This window comes from Scyliorhinus canicula, chromosome 1 (assembly GCF_902713615.1).
Source record: "Scyliorhinus canicula chromosome 1, sScyCan1.1, whole genome shotgun sequence".
In the NCBI taxonomy this organism is placed as follows: Eukaryota; Metazoa; Chordata; class Chondrichthyes; order Carcharhiniformes; family Scyliorhinidae; genus Scyliorhinus; species Scyliorhinus canicula.
The window spans coordinates 309,294,883-309,311,508 of record NC_052146.1 but is presented as its reverse complement, the minus strand read 5'-3'; the positions used below and the strand labels follow the sequence as shown (position 1 = coordinate 309,311,508).

Genomic DNA, 16,626 nt, shown 5'->3' with positions numbered 1-16,626 from the left:
CACATCTTTGGACTGTGGGAGGAAACCGGAGCACCCGGAGGAAACCCACGCACACACGGGGAGGACGTGCAGACTCCGCACAGACAGTGACCCAGCCGGGAACCGAACCTGGGACCCTGGAGCTGTGAAGCATTTATGCTAACCACCATGCTACCGTGCTGCCGTGTTACTAAGGGGAACGACCACAGGGGATCCCTGTACTGACTGCTTACCCCCACCCCCTCTCGCCGTCACCCATCTATCTTTATTCTTCAGAGTTACTACATCCCTGAAGCTTCTATATATGACCACCTCTGCCTCCCGAATGATCCGACGTTCATCCAGCTCCAGCTCCAGTTCCCTAACACGGTTTCTGAGGAGCTGGAGATGGGTGCCCTTCCCACAGGTGAAATCAGCAGGGATACTGCCGGCGTCCCTCACCTCAAACATTCTGCAGGAGGAACATTGCACTGCCTTCCCTGCCATCCCCTCTAGATAAAAGAAGAAAAAGAAAGGAAGAGTTTACTTGATATTCACTCAACCCCTTAGGTTAGAGGAGGTGGAAGGGTGGGGGACACGACAAGTGTAGTGTCTCGGGTTTAGCAACCGCCCAACTTACATACAGGCACTAACAAATCTTCCCAGAAATCCCCACGGCCGACTTCCTGCAGTTGCAAAGGTAAGTATTTAAAGTTATTCTTACCTCCCCGACAGGCCCCTGGACACTGCTCCCGCCGAAAACCTGGAGACCTCTTTTGTTTCCCCTTCTGTCTCAACAATATCCCGGAACGTTAAACTGCCAATCCTGTCCTTCTTTTCACCATGTCTTGGTAATTGCAATTACATCATAGTTCCATTCAGTAATCCAGGCTCTCAGTTCATCTGTTTTACCTGTTATATTTCTCGCATTGAAGCAAACGTACTCCAGACCGACAGTCCCACTGAGCTCTTCAGCTGCAGAAAGGATGTTTCCGATGGTGGGGGTGTCCAGAACCAGGGGTGACAGTCTGAGAATTCAGGGTAAACCATTTCGGAACAGAGATCAGGAGACATTTCTTCAACCAAAGAGTGGCGAGCCTGTGAATTTATTACCTGGATATAGCTCTTGATATAGTGAATAGGATCAAGGGTTATTGGGAGAAAGCAGGATTAGGTTATTGAGTTGAATGATCAGCCATGATCGTGATGAATGGCGGAGCAGGCTCGAAGGGCCAAAAGGCCTCCTCCTGCTGTTTCTCCAGTCTCTACACCAACTGGCCTAATGTTCCGACACATAGACACATAAAACATACAGTGCAGGAGGAGGCCATTCAGCCCACCAAGTCTGCACCGACCCACTTAATCCCTCACTTCCACCCTATCCCCATAACCCAATAGCGCCATCTAACCTTTTTGGACACTAAGGGCGATTTAGCATGGCCAATCCATGCACGTCTTTGGATTGTGGGAGGAAATCGGAGCACCCGGAGGAAACCCACGCACACACGGGGAGAAAGCGCAGACTCAGCACAGACAGTGACCCAAGCCGGGAATCGAACCTGGGACCCTGGTGCTGTGAAGCTACAGTGCTATCCACTGTGCCACCGTGCTGCCCATCGCAATATCATTCCCACCCCCAGCCACATTTCTTTACTAATAGAAACTTTATATTGTTCCACCCCCCGCCCCCCCCCAGCCACATTTATTTACTAATAGAAACTTTATATCGTTCCCACCCCCCCCAGCCACATTTCTTTACTAATAGAAACTTTAAACTGGGTTTATGTATCGTATTTAAATTCTCCAGCTGAGGGATTTGAACTCATGTCTCCAGGTCATTGGTTTGAGCCCTGGATTCCTAGACCAGTAACATAACCAGTATGCCACCATACCCAGCAACATTGTACATTCATTGCTAGAGATTGATCACTGTGATTCGTCAACAACCCCATGGTAAGAAGACTTTCAACACAAGGTTAACGTCCAACTTGTTTATTTTGAATCACTAGCTTTCGGAGCATGGCTCCTTCATCAGGTGAATCACCTTGCTGGTATCGGGAAGTGGCCATTCGGCCCTTCGAGCCTGCTCCGCCATTCATCACGATCATGGCTGATTGCCCAACTCAATAGCCTAATCCTGTTTTCTCCCCATAACCCTTGATCCCATTCACTTCAAGTGCTATATCTAGCATCCTCTTGAATGTCCTCACTGTGTTAGCATCAACTACTTCCTGTGGTTATGAATTCCATCTTCATTGTATCACGCAACCAATAAGATGGTAGAGGATGAACTGAAACTGTTGTCTATTATCGAACAATTCCTATGTTCCATTTCTGAACCATGGCCAATATTAATTAACCTATAATTGTGGTGCCTCTATGCCAGAGGGTCACATTCCCTTCTACACCGGTACCTTGGCAATACTCGGGATCACATTGCAAGCTCCATTCTCTTTAGATATTTTCATCCAGCACTTTTGAAGTCTTCCAGGTCTTGTGTCAATTGTCAACCCTCATAGCTGTGTAACCAACAATTAACGAGCCCTTCTAACTTAGATCTTCTTCTTTCAGATAGTGGCAATGACATTGATGACGGCAGCAGGAGAGACACTAGAATGTTCCAACACTGTGAACCGTGAGATATTCCAGGCCACTCGTCTGCATCTCGGCTCCCTGGGAGTGGTGTTAAATCTTACCATCCAGTGTGTGCCAGCCTTCAAAATTCATCTGCAACAGTTCCCCAAAACCCTCACCGAGGTACACTACCTTCCATTGTCATTGGAAATAATAGTGAGTTGTGAGTCTGTGTTGGTTACGTAGGTCGTGGTTTTCACACATTGTTTAATATTAGTGACTAAGACTACCTCTCAGTGGCTGGTATTAATCCTGAGCTACTGAATATCCTGGGAGGTCTGTGGTCCAATAGGTAGTGTTCTGCCTCTAAAACAGAAACTTAGGACTGGAGACACACTCCAAGGAAGGTGTGTTTATAACGCAATCAAACAGGTTGATTGTCAATCGGCAAATCCTCCCAACACATGCCAATGGGAGGCTATAAGAGTGGGATGGATAGAACATTGGAGCGTCAACTATTTGTATCCATTGCTGCAGGCAACAGCTTACATGGAAAAGGGTATGTTCTCACAGTAACTCCGGCTGAGTGAATTGTAACACACACCACCACCTGATATAGGGCAAAGCTGGGATCTGGAGGTTGTCCTGTCACACCTCTGTAATAAGTTCAGAATTTAGAAGCTGTATCTATCTACGCAGAATGCTGTAAGATGTCATTGGGTGTGTTCACTCTCCCTGGTGATTGGCTGTGTTAGATGTGTTCTGTCTGGTGATTGGCTGTGATGGGTGTGTTCTCTCTCTCTGGTGATTGGCTGTGTTGGGTGTGTTCACTCTCTGTGGTGATTGGCTGTGTTGGGTGTGTTCTCGCTCTCTGGTTATTGGGTGTGTTCACTCTCTCTGCTGATTGGCTGTGTTGGGTGTGTTCACTCTCTCTGGTGATTGGGTGTGTTGGGTGTGTTCTCGCTCTCTGGTGATTGGCAGTGTTGGGGGTGTTCTCTCTGGTGATTGGCTGTGTTGGGTGTGTTCACTCTCTCTGGTGATTGGGTGTGTTCAGTAACTTGTTGAATGCTTTGGGAGGCCTCCTTTCTTCCTAAATCTTGCCCACCTGTTTCTTAATAACTCCTACTCCCTGTGTAATCTATTGTGAGATCCATTTTAAAAATTCTATTTATTTTTCATTGGCTAGGCCAGCTTTTATTGCCAACCTTAATTGCCCTTGAGAGGGTGGGGGTGAGCTGCCTTTTTGGAATCTTTGCAGCCCTTGAGGTGTAGGTGCACCCACTGTGCTGTTAGGGAGGGAATTCCAGGATGTTGCCCCAGCGACAGTGAAGGAACGGCCGATATATTTCCCAGTCAGGGTGATGAGTGACTGAGAGGGGAACCTCCAGGTGGTGGGGTTCCCAAGTATCTGCTGCTCTTGTCCTTCTAGATGGTAGTGGTTGAAAGTTCTAGCAAAGGTATATTTGTGTGACAGTCAATCCAGTTACAAATGGGCTTTGGTGTAATGCTACACAGGAAGAGATACAGCCATATACAGATGTGGGAAAGACTTAAAAGAACAAAGAAAATTACAGCACAGGAACAGGCCCTTCGGCCCTCCCAGCCTGCGCCGATCCAGATCCTTTATCTAAAGCTGTCGCCTATTTTCCAAGGTCTACTTCCCTCTGTTCCTGCCTGTTTATATACCTGTCTAGATGCCTCTTAAATGATGCTATCGTGCCCGCCTCTACCACCTCCACTGGCAAAGTGTTCCAGGCACCCACCACCCTCTGCGTAAAAAACTTTCCACGCACATCTCCTTTAAACTTTCTCCCTCTCACCTTGAAATCGTGACCCCTTGTAAATGACACCCCCACTCTTGGGAAAAGCTTGTTGCTATCCACCCTGTCCATACCTCTCATAATTTTGTAGACCTCAATCAGGTCCCCCCTCAACCTCCGTCTTTCCAACAAAAACAATCCTAATCTACTCAACCTTTCTTCACAGCTAGCACCCTCCATACCAGGCAACATCCTGGTGAATCTCCTCTGCACCCCCTCCAAGGCATCCACATCCTTCTGGTAATGTGGCGACCAGAACTGCACGCAGTATTCCAAATGTGGCCTAACCAAAGTCCTATACAACTGTAACATGACCTGCTGACTCTTGTACTCAATACCCCGTCCGATGAAGGCAAGCATGCTGTATGCCTTCTTGACCACTCTATCAACCTGCGTTGCCACCTTCAGGGTACAATGGACCTGAACTCCCAGGTCTCTCTGTACATCAATTTTCCCCAAGACCCTTCCATTGACCATATAGTCCGCTCTTGAATTTGATCTTCCAAAATGCATCACCTCGCATTTGCCTGGATTGAACTCCATCTGTAATTTCTCTGCCCAACTCTCTAATCTATCCCTCTGCAGAGGGCAGCAGAGCAGAGCTACTGATCAGCTGTTCTGGGGAAATTTGAGAGGCTGTTGGCAAGTGACAGTTAAACCCGAAACACTTCGTGAGTGTTTCCCACCCTACCTCCTCCTCTAACCAACCCCCCCACCCCACGGTGGTTGGGAAGCGGGAGCAGGGGCCTGTCGTGAAGGTGAGTGAGTGCCTTTAAATTTGCTTACCTTTCAGCGGGAGCAGGGTTTGAGGTAATATCAGGTAAGCTCTTCCTTTCTTTTTCTTTTTCTTGTTTTTTTTTTTAAATCTAGAGGTGATGTCAGGGAAGGCAGTACAATGCTCCTCCTGCAGAATGTTTGAGGTGAGGGACGCCGTCAGTGTCCCTGCTGATTTCATCTGTGGGAAGTGCACCCAACTCCAGCTCCTCAAAAACCGTGTTAGGGACCTGGAGCTTGAGCTGGATGAACTTCGGATCATTCGGGAGGCAGAGGGGGTCATAGATAGGAGCTTCAGGGAAATAGTTACACCAAAGACTGGAGATAGATGGGTAACTGTAAGAGGGACTGGGAAGAAGCAGTCAGTGCAGGGACCCCCTGCGGTCGTTCCCCTGAGTAACAAGTATACCGTTTTGGATACTTGTGGGGGGGACGACTTACCAGGGGTAAGCCATGGGGTACGGGCCTCTGGCACGGAGTCTGTCCCTGTTGCTCAGAAGGGAAGGGGGGAAAGGAGTAGAACATTAGTAATTGGGGACTCAATAGTCAGGGGCACAGATAGGAGATTTTGTGGGAGCGAGAGAGACTCACGTTTGGTATGTTGCCTCCCAGGTGCAAGGGTACGTGATGTCTCGGATCGTGTTTTCCGGGTCCTTAAGGGGGAGGGGGAGCAGCCCCAAGTCGTAGTCCACATTGGCACTAACGACATAGGTAGGAAAGGGGACAAGGATGTCAGGCAGGCCTTTAGGGAGCTAGGATGGAAGCTCAGAGCGAGAACAAACAGAGTTGTTATCTCTGGGTTGTTGCCTGTGCCACGTGATAGTGAGATGAGGAATAGGGAGAGAGAGCAATTAAACACGTGGCTACAGGGATGGTGCAGGCGGGAGGGATTCAGATTTCTGGATAACTGGGGCTCTTTCTGGGGAAGGTGGGACCTCTATAGACAGGATGGTCTACATCTGAACCTGAGGGGCACCAATATCCTGGGGGGGAGATTTGTTAGTGCTCTTTGGGGGGGTTTAAACTAATTCAGCAGGGGCATGGGAACCTGGATTGTAGTTTTGGGGTACGGGAGATTGAGAGTATAGAGGTCAGGAGCACAGATTTGACTTCGCAGGAGGGTGCCAGTGTTCAGGTAGGTGGTTTGAAGTGTGTCTACTTCAATGCCAGGAGTATACGAAATAAGGTAGGGGAACTGGCAGCATGGGTTGGTACCTGGGACTTCGATGTTGTGGCCATTTCAGAGACATGGATAGAGCAGGGACAGGAATGGTTGTTGCAGGTTCCGGGGTTTAGGTGTTTTAGTAAGCTCAGAGAAGGGGGCAAAAGAGGGGGAGGTGTGGCGCTGCTAGTCAAGGACAGTATTACGGTGGCGGAAAGGATGCTAGATGGGGACTCTTCTTCCGAGGTAGTATGGGCTGAGGTTAGAAATAGGAAAGGAGAGGTCACCCTGTTGGGAGTTTTCTATAGGCCACCTAATAGTTCTAGGGATGTAGAGGAAAGGATGGCGAAGATGATTCTGGAAAAGAGCGAAAGTAACAGGGTAGTTGTTATGGGAGACTTTAACTTTCCAAATATTGACTGGAAAAGATATAGTTCGAGTACATTAGATGGGTCATTCTTTGTACAATGTGTGCAGGAGGGTTTCCTGACACAATATGTTGACAGGCCAACAAGAGGCGAGGCCACATTGGATTTGGTTTTGGGTAATGAACCAGGCCAGGTGTTAGATCTGGAGGTAGGTGAGCACTTTGGAAACAGTGACCACAATTCGGTGACCTTTACGTTAGTGATGGAAAGGGATAAGTATACCCCGCAGGGCAAGAGTTATAGCTGGGGGAAGGGCAATTATGATGCCATTAGACATGACTTAGGATGTGTTGGTTGGAGAAGTAGGCTGCAAGGGTTGGGCACACTGGATATGTGGAGCTTGTTCAAGGAACAGCTATTGCATGTTCTTGATAAGTACGTACCAGTCAGGCAGGGAGGAAGGGGTCGAGCGAGGGAACCGTGGTTTACCAAAGAAGTGGAATCTCTTGTTAAGAGGAAGAAGGAGGCCTATGTGAAGATGAGGCGTGAAGTTTCAGTTGGGGCGCTTGATAGTTACAAGGAAGCGAGGAAGGATCTAAAGAGAGAGCTGAGACGAGCAAGGAGGGGACATGAGAAGTCTTTGGCAGGTAGGATCAAGGAAAACCCAAAAGCTTTCTATAGGTATGTCAGGAATAAAAGAATGACTAGGGTAAGAGTAGGGCCAGTCAAGGACAGTGGTGGGAAGTTGTGTGTGGAGGCTGAGGAGATAAGCGAGATACTAAATGAATACTTTTCGTCAGTATTCACTCAGGAAAAAGATAATATTGTGGAGGAGAATGCTGAGACCCAGGCTATTAGAATAGATGGCATTGAGGTGCGTAGGGAAGAAGTGTTGGCAATTCTGGACAAGGTGAAAATAGATAAGTCCCCGGGGCCGGATGGGATTTATCCTAGGATTCTCTGGGAAGCCAGGGAAGAGATTGCTGAGCCTTTGGCTTTGATTTTTAGGTCATCGTTGGCTACAGGAATAGTGCCAGAGGACTGGAGGATAGCAAATGTGGTCCCTTTGTTCAAGACGGGGAGTAGAGATAACCCCGGTAACTATAGGCCGGTGAGCCTAACGTCTGTGGTGGGTAAAGTCTTGGAGAGGATTATAAAAGATACGATTTATAATCACCTAGATAGGAATAATATGATTAGGGACAGTCAGCATGGTTTTGTGAAGGGTAGGTCATGCCTCACAAACCTTATCGAGTTCTTTGAGAAGGTGACTGAACAGGTTGACGAGGGTAGAGCAGTTGATGTGGTGTATATGGATTTCAGTAAAGCGTTTGATAAGGTTCCCCACGGTCGGCTATTGCAGAAAATACGGAGGCTGGGGATTGAGGGTGATTTAGAGATGTGGATCAGAAATTGGCTAGTTGAAAGAAGACAGAGAGTGGTAGTTGATGGGAAATGTTCAGAATGGAGTTCAGTTACGAGTGGCGTACCACAAGGATCTGTTCTGGGGCCGTTGCTGTTTGTCATTTTTATAAATGACCTAGAGGAGGGCGCGGAAGGATGGGTGAGTAAATTTGCTGATGACACTAAAGTCGGTGGAGTTGTAGACAGTGCGGAAGGATGTTGCAGGTTACAGAGGGACATAGATAAGCTGCAGAGCTGGGCTGAGAGGTGGCAAATGGAGTTTAATGTGGAGAAGTGTGAGGTGATTCACTTTGGAAAGAATAACAGAAATGCGGAATATTTGGCTAATGGTAAAATTCTTGGTAGTGTGGATGAGCAGAGGGATCTCGGTGTCCATGTACATAGAACCCTGAAAGTTGCCACCCAGGTTGATAGGGTTGTGAAGAAGGCCTATGGTGTGTTGGCCTTTATTGGTAGAGGGATTGAGTTCCGGAGCCATGAGGTCATGTTGCAGTTGTACAAAACTCTAGTACGGCCGCATTTGGAGTATTGCGTACAGTTCTGGTCGCCTCATTATAGGAAGGACGTGGAAGCTTTGGAACGGGTGCAGAGGAGATTTACCAGGATGTTGCCTGGTATGGAGGGAAAATCTTATGAGGAAAGGCTGATGGACTTGAGGTTGTTTTCGTTAGAGAGAAGAAGGTTAAGAGGTGACTTAATAGAGGCATACAAAATGATCAGAGGGTTAGATAGGGTGGACAGCGAGAGACTTCTCCCGCGGATGGAGGTGGCTAGCACGAGGGGACATAGCCTTAAATTGAGGGGTAATAGATATAGGACAGAGGTCAGAGGTGGGTTTTTTACGCAAAGAGTGGTGAGGCCGTGGAATGCCCTACCTGCAACAGTAGTGAACTCGCCAACATTGGGGGCATTTAAAAGTTTATTGGATAAGCATATGGATGATAAGGGCATAGTGTAGGTTAGATGGCCTTTAGATTTTTTCCATGTCGGTGCAACATCGAGGGCCGAAGGGCCTGTACTGCGCTGTATCGTTCTATGTTCTATGTTCTATATTTTGTTGTATTCTCTGACAGTCCTCCTTGCTATCTGCAACTCCACCAATCTTAGTATCATCTGCAAACTTTCTAATCAGACCACCTATACCTTCCTCCAGATCATTTATGCATATCACAAACAACAGTGGTCCAAGCACGGATCTCTGTGGAACACCACTAGTCACCCTTCTCCATTTTGAGACACTCCCTTCCACCACTACTCTCTGTCTCCTGTTGCCCAGACAGTTCTTTATCCATCTAGCGAGTACACCCTGAACCCCATACGACTTCACTTTTTCCATCAACCTGCCATGGGAAACCTTATCAAAAGCCTTACTACAGCCCTTCCCTCATAGGAAGGTGATGTGTGCCAAAGAAAGCAGCACGTACGTTCCCCAACCGGAAACCATGGCTCAACCGCGAGATTGACTCCCTACTGAGGGACAGATCTGAGGCGTTCAAGTCAGACGACCCTGACCCTGATACAAGAAATCCAGGTACAACCTCCGCAAAGCCGTCCGAGATGCCAAGAGAGAATATCAAACTAAGCTAGAGTCACAGACAGACTCTCGGCGGTTGTGGCAAGGACTAAACAACATAACGGGCTACAAAGCGAAGCCGAGCAGTATCTCTGGCAGCAGCGCACCTCTCCCCGATGAACTCAATGCATTCTATGCTCGGTTTGAGCAGGTAACCAACAATCCGCTGTCGAGTGCCCCAGCAGCCCATAATTCACCCATACCCACCATCACAGTTTCCGAAGTCAGATCGGCCTTCCTGAAAGTGAACACTCGGAAGGCGATGGGCCCAGACGGGATCCCTGGTCGTGCACTCAGAGCCTGCACATACCAGCTGGCAGAGGTATTCACAGACATCTTTAACCTGTCTCTACTCCACTCCGAGGTCCCCACCTGCTTCAAGAAGACCACCATCATACCGGTACCCAAGAAGAACCAGGCAATGTGCCTCAATGACTATCGCCCGGTGGCCCTGACGTCAGTTGTAATGAAGTGCTTTGAGAGGCTGATCATGAAGCGCATCACCTCCATACTCCCGGAACGCCTTGACCCACTTCAATTCGCATACCGTCGGAACCGGTCCACATCAGATGCCATTTCCCTGGCCCTACACTCATCCCTAGAGCATCTCGACAACAAGGACTCCTACATCAGACTCCTATTTATTGACTACAGCACCGCCTTCAACACCATAATCCCAACCAAACTCATATCAAAGCTCCAAAACCAAGGACTTGGCTCCCCACTCTGCAACTGGATCCTCTATTTTCTGACCAACAGACCACAATCAGTAAGAATGAACACCAACACCTCCTCCATAATAGTCCTCAATACCGGTGCCCCGCAAGGCTGCGTACTTATCCCGTTACTGTACTCCCTGTACACACATGACTGCGTGGCAAAACTTGGTTCCAACTCCATCCACAAGTTTGCTGATGATATGACCATAGTGGGCCGGATCTCGAATAACGACGAGTCAGAATACAGGAGGGAGATAGAGAACCTAGTGGAGTGGTGTAACGACAACCATCTCTCCCTCAATGCCAGCAAAACTAAAGAGCTGGTCATTGACTTCAGGAAGCAAAGTACTGTACACACCCCTGTCAGCATCAACGGAGCCCAGGTAGAGATGGTTAGCAGTTTCAAATTCCTGGGGGTGCACATCTCCAAAAATCTGTCCTGGTCCACCCACGTCAACGCTACCACCAAGAAAGCACAACAGCGCCTATACTTCCTCAGGAAACTAAGGAAATTCGGCATGTCCACATTAACCCTTACCAACTTTTACAGATGCACCATAGAAAGCGTCCTATAGAGCTGCATCACAGCCTGGTATGGCAACTGCTCGGCCCAGGACCGCAAGGAACTTCAGAGTCGTGAATACCGCCCAGTCCATCACACGAACCTGCCTCCCATCCATGGACTCCATCTACACCTCCCGCTGCCTGGGGAAAGCGGGCAGCATAAACTAAGACCCCTCCCACCCGACTTACTCACACTTCCATCGGGGAGGAGATACAGAAGTCTGAAAACACACACTAACAAATTCAAAAACAGCTTCTTCCCCGCTGTTACCAGACTCCTAAATGACCCTCTTATGGACTGACCTCATTAACACTACACCCTGTATGCTTCATCTGATGCCGGTGCTGATGTAGTTACATTGTATATATTGTGTTGCCCTATTATGTATTTTCTTTTATTCCCTTTTCGTCCCATGCACTGAATGATCTGTTGAGCTGCTCGCAGAAAAATACTTTTCACTGTACCTCGGTACACGTGACAATAAACAAATCCAATCCAATGTGTCCTCACTGAAAAGGAGGCTCACATTCGAAATATGAAGTTAATTGGCAGCAAGTACAGAAACGCACAAGCTGCAGAGTCCCAGATTCCTGCAGAAGTGAGTTTAAGGTGAGGGGTACTTTGTAAGACACATCTCCATAACAACCTGAGCAGAGTCTGCCTTGGGCAGTTTTCAGCTTTTATTTTACAGATGGTGCATCCACGCTACTTTGAAAAGTAATCTGAATAATTAATAGGCTTTTAAATCCATCTGATTTTGAGTGAATTTCTGTAGGCCTGGTCACTCTGGGGAACTGAAACCTGGCTCTCAGTTTCCTGAGTGGCAATGTCACTGGTGGCCACAGGCTGAAGCAGGAGGAACGGACAGAAGGGGAAAATATTCCTCCTCCCTCCCTCTCTCTCCTCTCTCTCCCGTCCTCCTCTCCCTCCCTCCCTCCCCCCTCTCTCTCCCTCCCCCCTCTCTCTCCCGTCCTCCTCCCTCTCTCTCCCGTCCTCCTCTCCCTCCCTCCCTCCCCCCCTCTCTCTCCCGTCCTCCTCTCCTCCCTCCCCCTCTCCTCCCTCCCCCCTCTCTCTCCCTCCCCCCTCTCTCTCCCGCCCTCCTCTCTCTCCCGCCCTCCTCTCTCTCCCTCCCTCCTCTCTCTCTCTCTCCCTCTCTCTCTCTCTCTCTCTCTCTCTCCCTCCCTCCCTCCCTTCCTTCCCTCAACCCTTCATGCAGCTAAACCCAGACTCAATGAAATGAAATGATAAGAAGAATTTTAACTCTCAGGCCAAACAGTGCCAGCGAAATCTAAACCAACGCTTCAGATTCAACTAATTATTTCCTCTACAGATGATATATGCTGCATATTTTGACAAATAGTTCACTCTTGTGACTGACCCTCCCCAGTCCATGGGATCGGACTGTGCACTCTCCCATTCTGTGGAATCCTAATGTTTGAGAGGATGGATGTGTTTTTATAAGATATTCTTCTTCCCAAGAAGGTTCATGAACATTGAATGTTGGACGCCACAGGCTAATTAACGCAGTGATCAAAATTTCCTTCAGAGCAAGACAAAAGTTTGGTTTACTGAAGCAACGAACTGACCATGGCTTTGCGATCAGTCTTAATTCAACAGCTCATTTGTCATTGTGTCTAAATTCACTCAGCAGACAGGGACTAACAGTTAGCATCATGACTAAATGTAGAGAAATCTACAGCTTTGTCACCCTTATGATTCGCTCTGCCGTTTATTGACAGCTACACAGCTTCCAATCTGTGCACCAGGAGGAAGATGTTGCCATCCTGTTAGTGACACTCCCTTTAGTCCCTGACCCTACTGCACAGTAAACCTTTCATTAAAGTTTACAAACGGGAGTTTTGAGGGAGGTCATCAGTCAATCATTTAGGTCAAACACAAGAGAGCGACTCTTCCATCCGATCTAATCAAATTGGCATTCAGCGTTCGGAGTGAGAGTCAGTTCCAATCATGTAGATTGGGACTGATGGAGAGTGTTGGAATGTGGGAGCAGAATGATCCAAGCTGAATTCACAATCAAGCCAGAAAATGCCTCGGGCATTGGCCGCAGGGAGGGACACCCAGTGGAGGTGGAGTTCTGCCCTGTGGAGTTTTGAAACTGGGGTTATTAGATTGAGCTGTCAGTCCGTGGATTGAGTCCCTTTGTGTGAGGGAGAGCGCAGTCCCGGGTTGTGGCTGGAGTGAGGAAGGGTGCACTGGGGGCTGATTATCAGGGTTAATGGGGGGTGTAACAAATGGATTTGAGAACTTTACTGGCCCATTAAGCCACCGGCAATCAGCCCCCCACCCCACGGAAAATCTGGTTGGTCAGTGGGGAAAGAGTGGGCACAGATTTAAGATCAATGAATGAGTGATGAGAAAGTGCAGGAAGCAGAGAATGAGTGATGAGAAAGTGCAGGAAGCAGATGCAAGAATAACATTTAACAAAAAATGGAGACATATTTCAGAAAGAAAGTGGTTTGAGAGTAAAGTAAAAGGTCTTCTTGGGAGACAGCACCCAGAGTGATGGGCTGAATGGACTCCCAGACTGGCATTCAATGAATCAATGACTCCACTAAGAGAATTCCAATAAATACAGAGCAACATCTGAAAATTGGAGCTCAGCTGGTTCGAAGAAAAGTGAAGGGAAATAGCACAGTGGTTAGCACTGTTGCCTCACAGCTCCAGGGTCGCAGGTTCGATTCCCGGCTTGGGTCACTGTCTGTGTGGAGTCTGCACGTTCTCCGTTGTGTCTGCGTGGGTTTCCTCCGGGTGCTCCGGTTTCCTCCCACAAGTCCCAAAAGAAGTGCAGGTTAGGTGGATTGGCCATGGTAAATTGCCCTTAGTGTCCAAAAAGGTTAAGTGGGGTTGCTGGGTGATGGGGATAGGGTGGAAGTGTGGGCTTGGGCAGGGTGCTCTTTCCAAGGGTCGGTGCAGACTCGATGGGCTGAATAGCCTCCTTCTGCACTGCAAATTCTATGATTCTATTATTATTAATGAGTGGATAAGACCTTCAACAGCAGTGTTTCTACAAGGTGTGGGCATCGATCCTTATCTGGGAAATAGGAATGTCGCTGGATGTGGAGAAAAAACTGGGATTGAAAAGATGGAGCTTCCAATAATTAACAAAGTGATGGATGACTCTGAAACATTGAAAATTGTTCCCATTTCCAATCCTACTTTCCTGCAGATTGAGAGAGTAATAGAGCGATCCGGAAACCATGATCAGATTCTCTCCCCCAATCCAGGACAACAGACATGAAGTGGCTGCTGCTGGTATCACATTACCAGCAAAACCCTGCAGGCGCTCAAAGACTGGAATCAAACAGAATGTTCTGGAAATACTCGGCAGGTCAGACAGCAACTGTGGAGAGATAAACAGAGTTTATTTATTCAGTTCGCTGAGCATTCACTGGAACACTGCCTGAAACATTAACTCCGTTTATCATTGTAGTCTGATGTTCTCTGACCCGCAGAGAATTTATAGAACAGCGACAGGACAGAAGGAGGCCATTCGGTCTGTCCTGTTGGTGCTGAACCTCTGAAGGAGCAATTCACCAACTGTCACTCCCGTGTCACTCCCCGCAGCTCTGTATATTTCTCCTTTTCAGATAATGATCAAATTCCCTTTTGAAAGCCTCAGTGAATCCTTCCTCCAGCACATTCTCAGACAGAACATTCCGGATCCTAACCACTCGCTGTGTGAATCTGCCTCCACCACACTCTCAGACAGAACATTCCGGATCCTAACCACTCGCTGTGTGAATCTGTCTCCAGCACATTCTCAGATAGAACATTCCGGATCCTAACCACTCGCTGTGTGAATCTGTCTCCACCACACTCACAGACAGAACATTCCAGATCCTAACCACTCGCTGTGTGAATCTGCCTCCAGCACACTCTCAGATAGAACATTCCGGATCCTAACCACTCGCTGTGTGAATCCTTCCTCCAGCACATTCTCAGATAGAACATTCCAGATCCTAACCACTCGCTGTGTGAATCCTTCCTCCAGCACATTCTCAGATAGAACATTCCGGATCCTAACCATTCGCTGTGTGAATCTACCTCCATCACACTCACAGACAGTACATTCCAGATCCTAACCACTCGCTGTCTGAACCTGCCTCCACCACACTCTCAGACAGTACATTCCAGATCATAACCACTCGCTGTGTGAATCTGCCTCCACCACACTCTCAGTCAGTACATTCCAGATCCTAACCACTCGCTGTGTGAATCTGCCTCCACCACACTCTCAGACAGTACATTCCAGATCATAACCACTCGCTGTGTGAATCTGCCTCCACCACACTCTCAGACAGTACATTCCAGATCCTAACCACTCGCTGTGTGAATCTGTCTCCACCACACTCACATACAGTACATTCCAGATCCTAACCACTCGCTGTGTGAATCTGTCTCCACCACACTCACATACAGTACATTCCAGATCCTAACCCCTCGCTGTGTGAATCTGTTTCCACCACACTCACATACAGTACATTCCAGATCCTAACCACTCGCTGTGTGATAATGTTTCTCCTCTTGTGTCCATTGCTTCTTTTGTCAATTATCATGTCCTCTGGTTCTGAATCCTTCCTCCAATGGAGAAGCATCTCCCCGACCACTCTGACCAGCTCCCTCGTGATTTTGAACATGTCTACCTAATCTCCCCTCTGCCTTCTCCTCTCCAACAGTCCCAAATTCTCCCACAATATAAAAGAAAAGTGCTGGTGATCTGAAATAAAAACTGAAAGTGCTGAAAAAACTCGGCAAGTCCGGCAGCGTCTGTGGAGAGAGAAACCGAGTCCAGGAATAGCAGAACTTCACCAATCCATCTTTCTCATCTCTGGGGACTATTCTCGTGAATCTCGTCTGCAATCTCTCTGATATCTTCACTTCCTTCCGAAAGTGTGATGCCCAGAACTGACTGCCATACTACAATTGCGATAGAAACAATGTTTTGTACAGGTTTAATATAAATTCTTGTTTTGTACTGTTTTAATATCCAGCATTTCCAGTCTGAATTTTGCAACAACTCCAAAGGACTGTGGATGAAAGAAGTAAAAAGGTCCTGTTGGCCGAGTCCATCTGCCCATTGCCAGAGAATAACACACACACCACTCTGACCTCCTTTATTTCAAATGGCACAATGCCAATTGTGAGATTGGAAAGGACTAATGATTGGTGCAGGAATTTGTCTGGATGATGAATGGTTTTAATGAGCTGTCTGCTGCCTCATTGGCATTGATGAATAGGATGATGTAACACCTGTGTTCCCTTCAGGAAACTTGTGGAATTGGGCGGCTGCATCTCTCCAAACCGCCCTCAGACTTTATCTCACTGTCACCTGGCCTTCCTTCCTCTTTGGCCTAACAATCGCTGCAGAGAGAGTGGTATCATGCCAGCTGCTGCACCTGCCCTGTGTCTGCCCACGTCCACCTGGGTTCCAGCTCCCTGCTGGGAGAAGTCAGTCAGATCACGCTGGGATCTTAGTCAAGCTCATTCTGAGAACTGGCATTTATATTTCCCTTGTCGAAGGGGTGAACTCTCTCTGATCAATCCACAGTGATAGCCTCAACAACCACTTTCCCAATCACTTTGCTCACTGTTGTAGACATGCACAGGGGCTGACAGTGTGTCCTGTACCTCGGTCCACGTGACAATAAGCAAATCCAATCCGAATCA

General features: G+C 48.0%; 1 protein-coding gene across 1 annotated transcript in view; it reads left to right on the top strand.

Moving 5' to 3' along the window:
* LOC119976704 (L-gulonolactone oxidase) overlaps positions 1 to 16,626 on the top strand; it is a 103,233-nt gene that overhangs the window by 67,004 nt on the left and 19,603 nt on the right. The window contains exon 6 of the mRNA XM_038817418.1: positions 2,530 to 2,715. Within this exon, the coding sequence (XP_038673346.1) occupies positions 2,530 to 2,715 (186 nt within the window). The remainder of the gene's footprint in view (positions 1 to 2,529; positions 2,716 to 16,626) is intronic.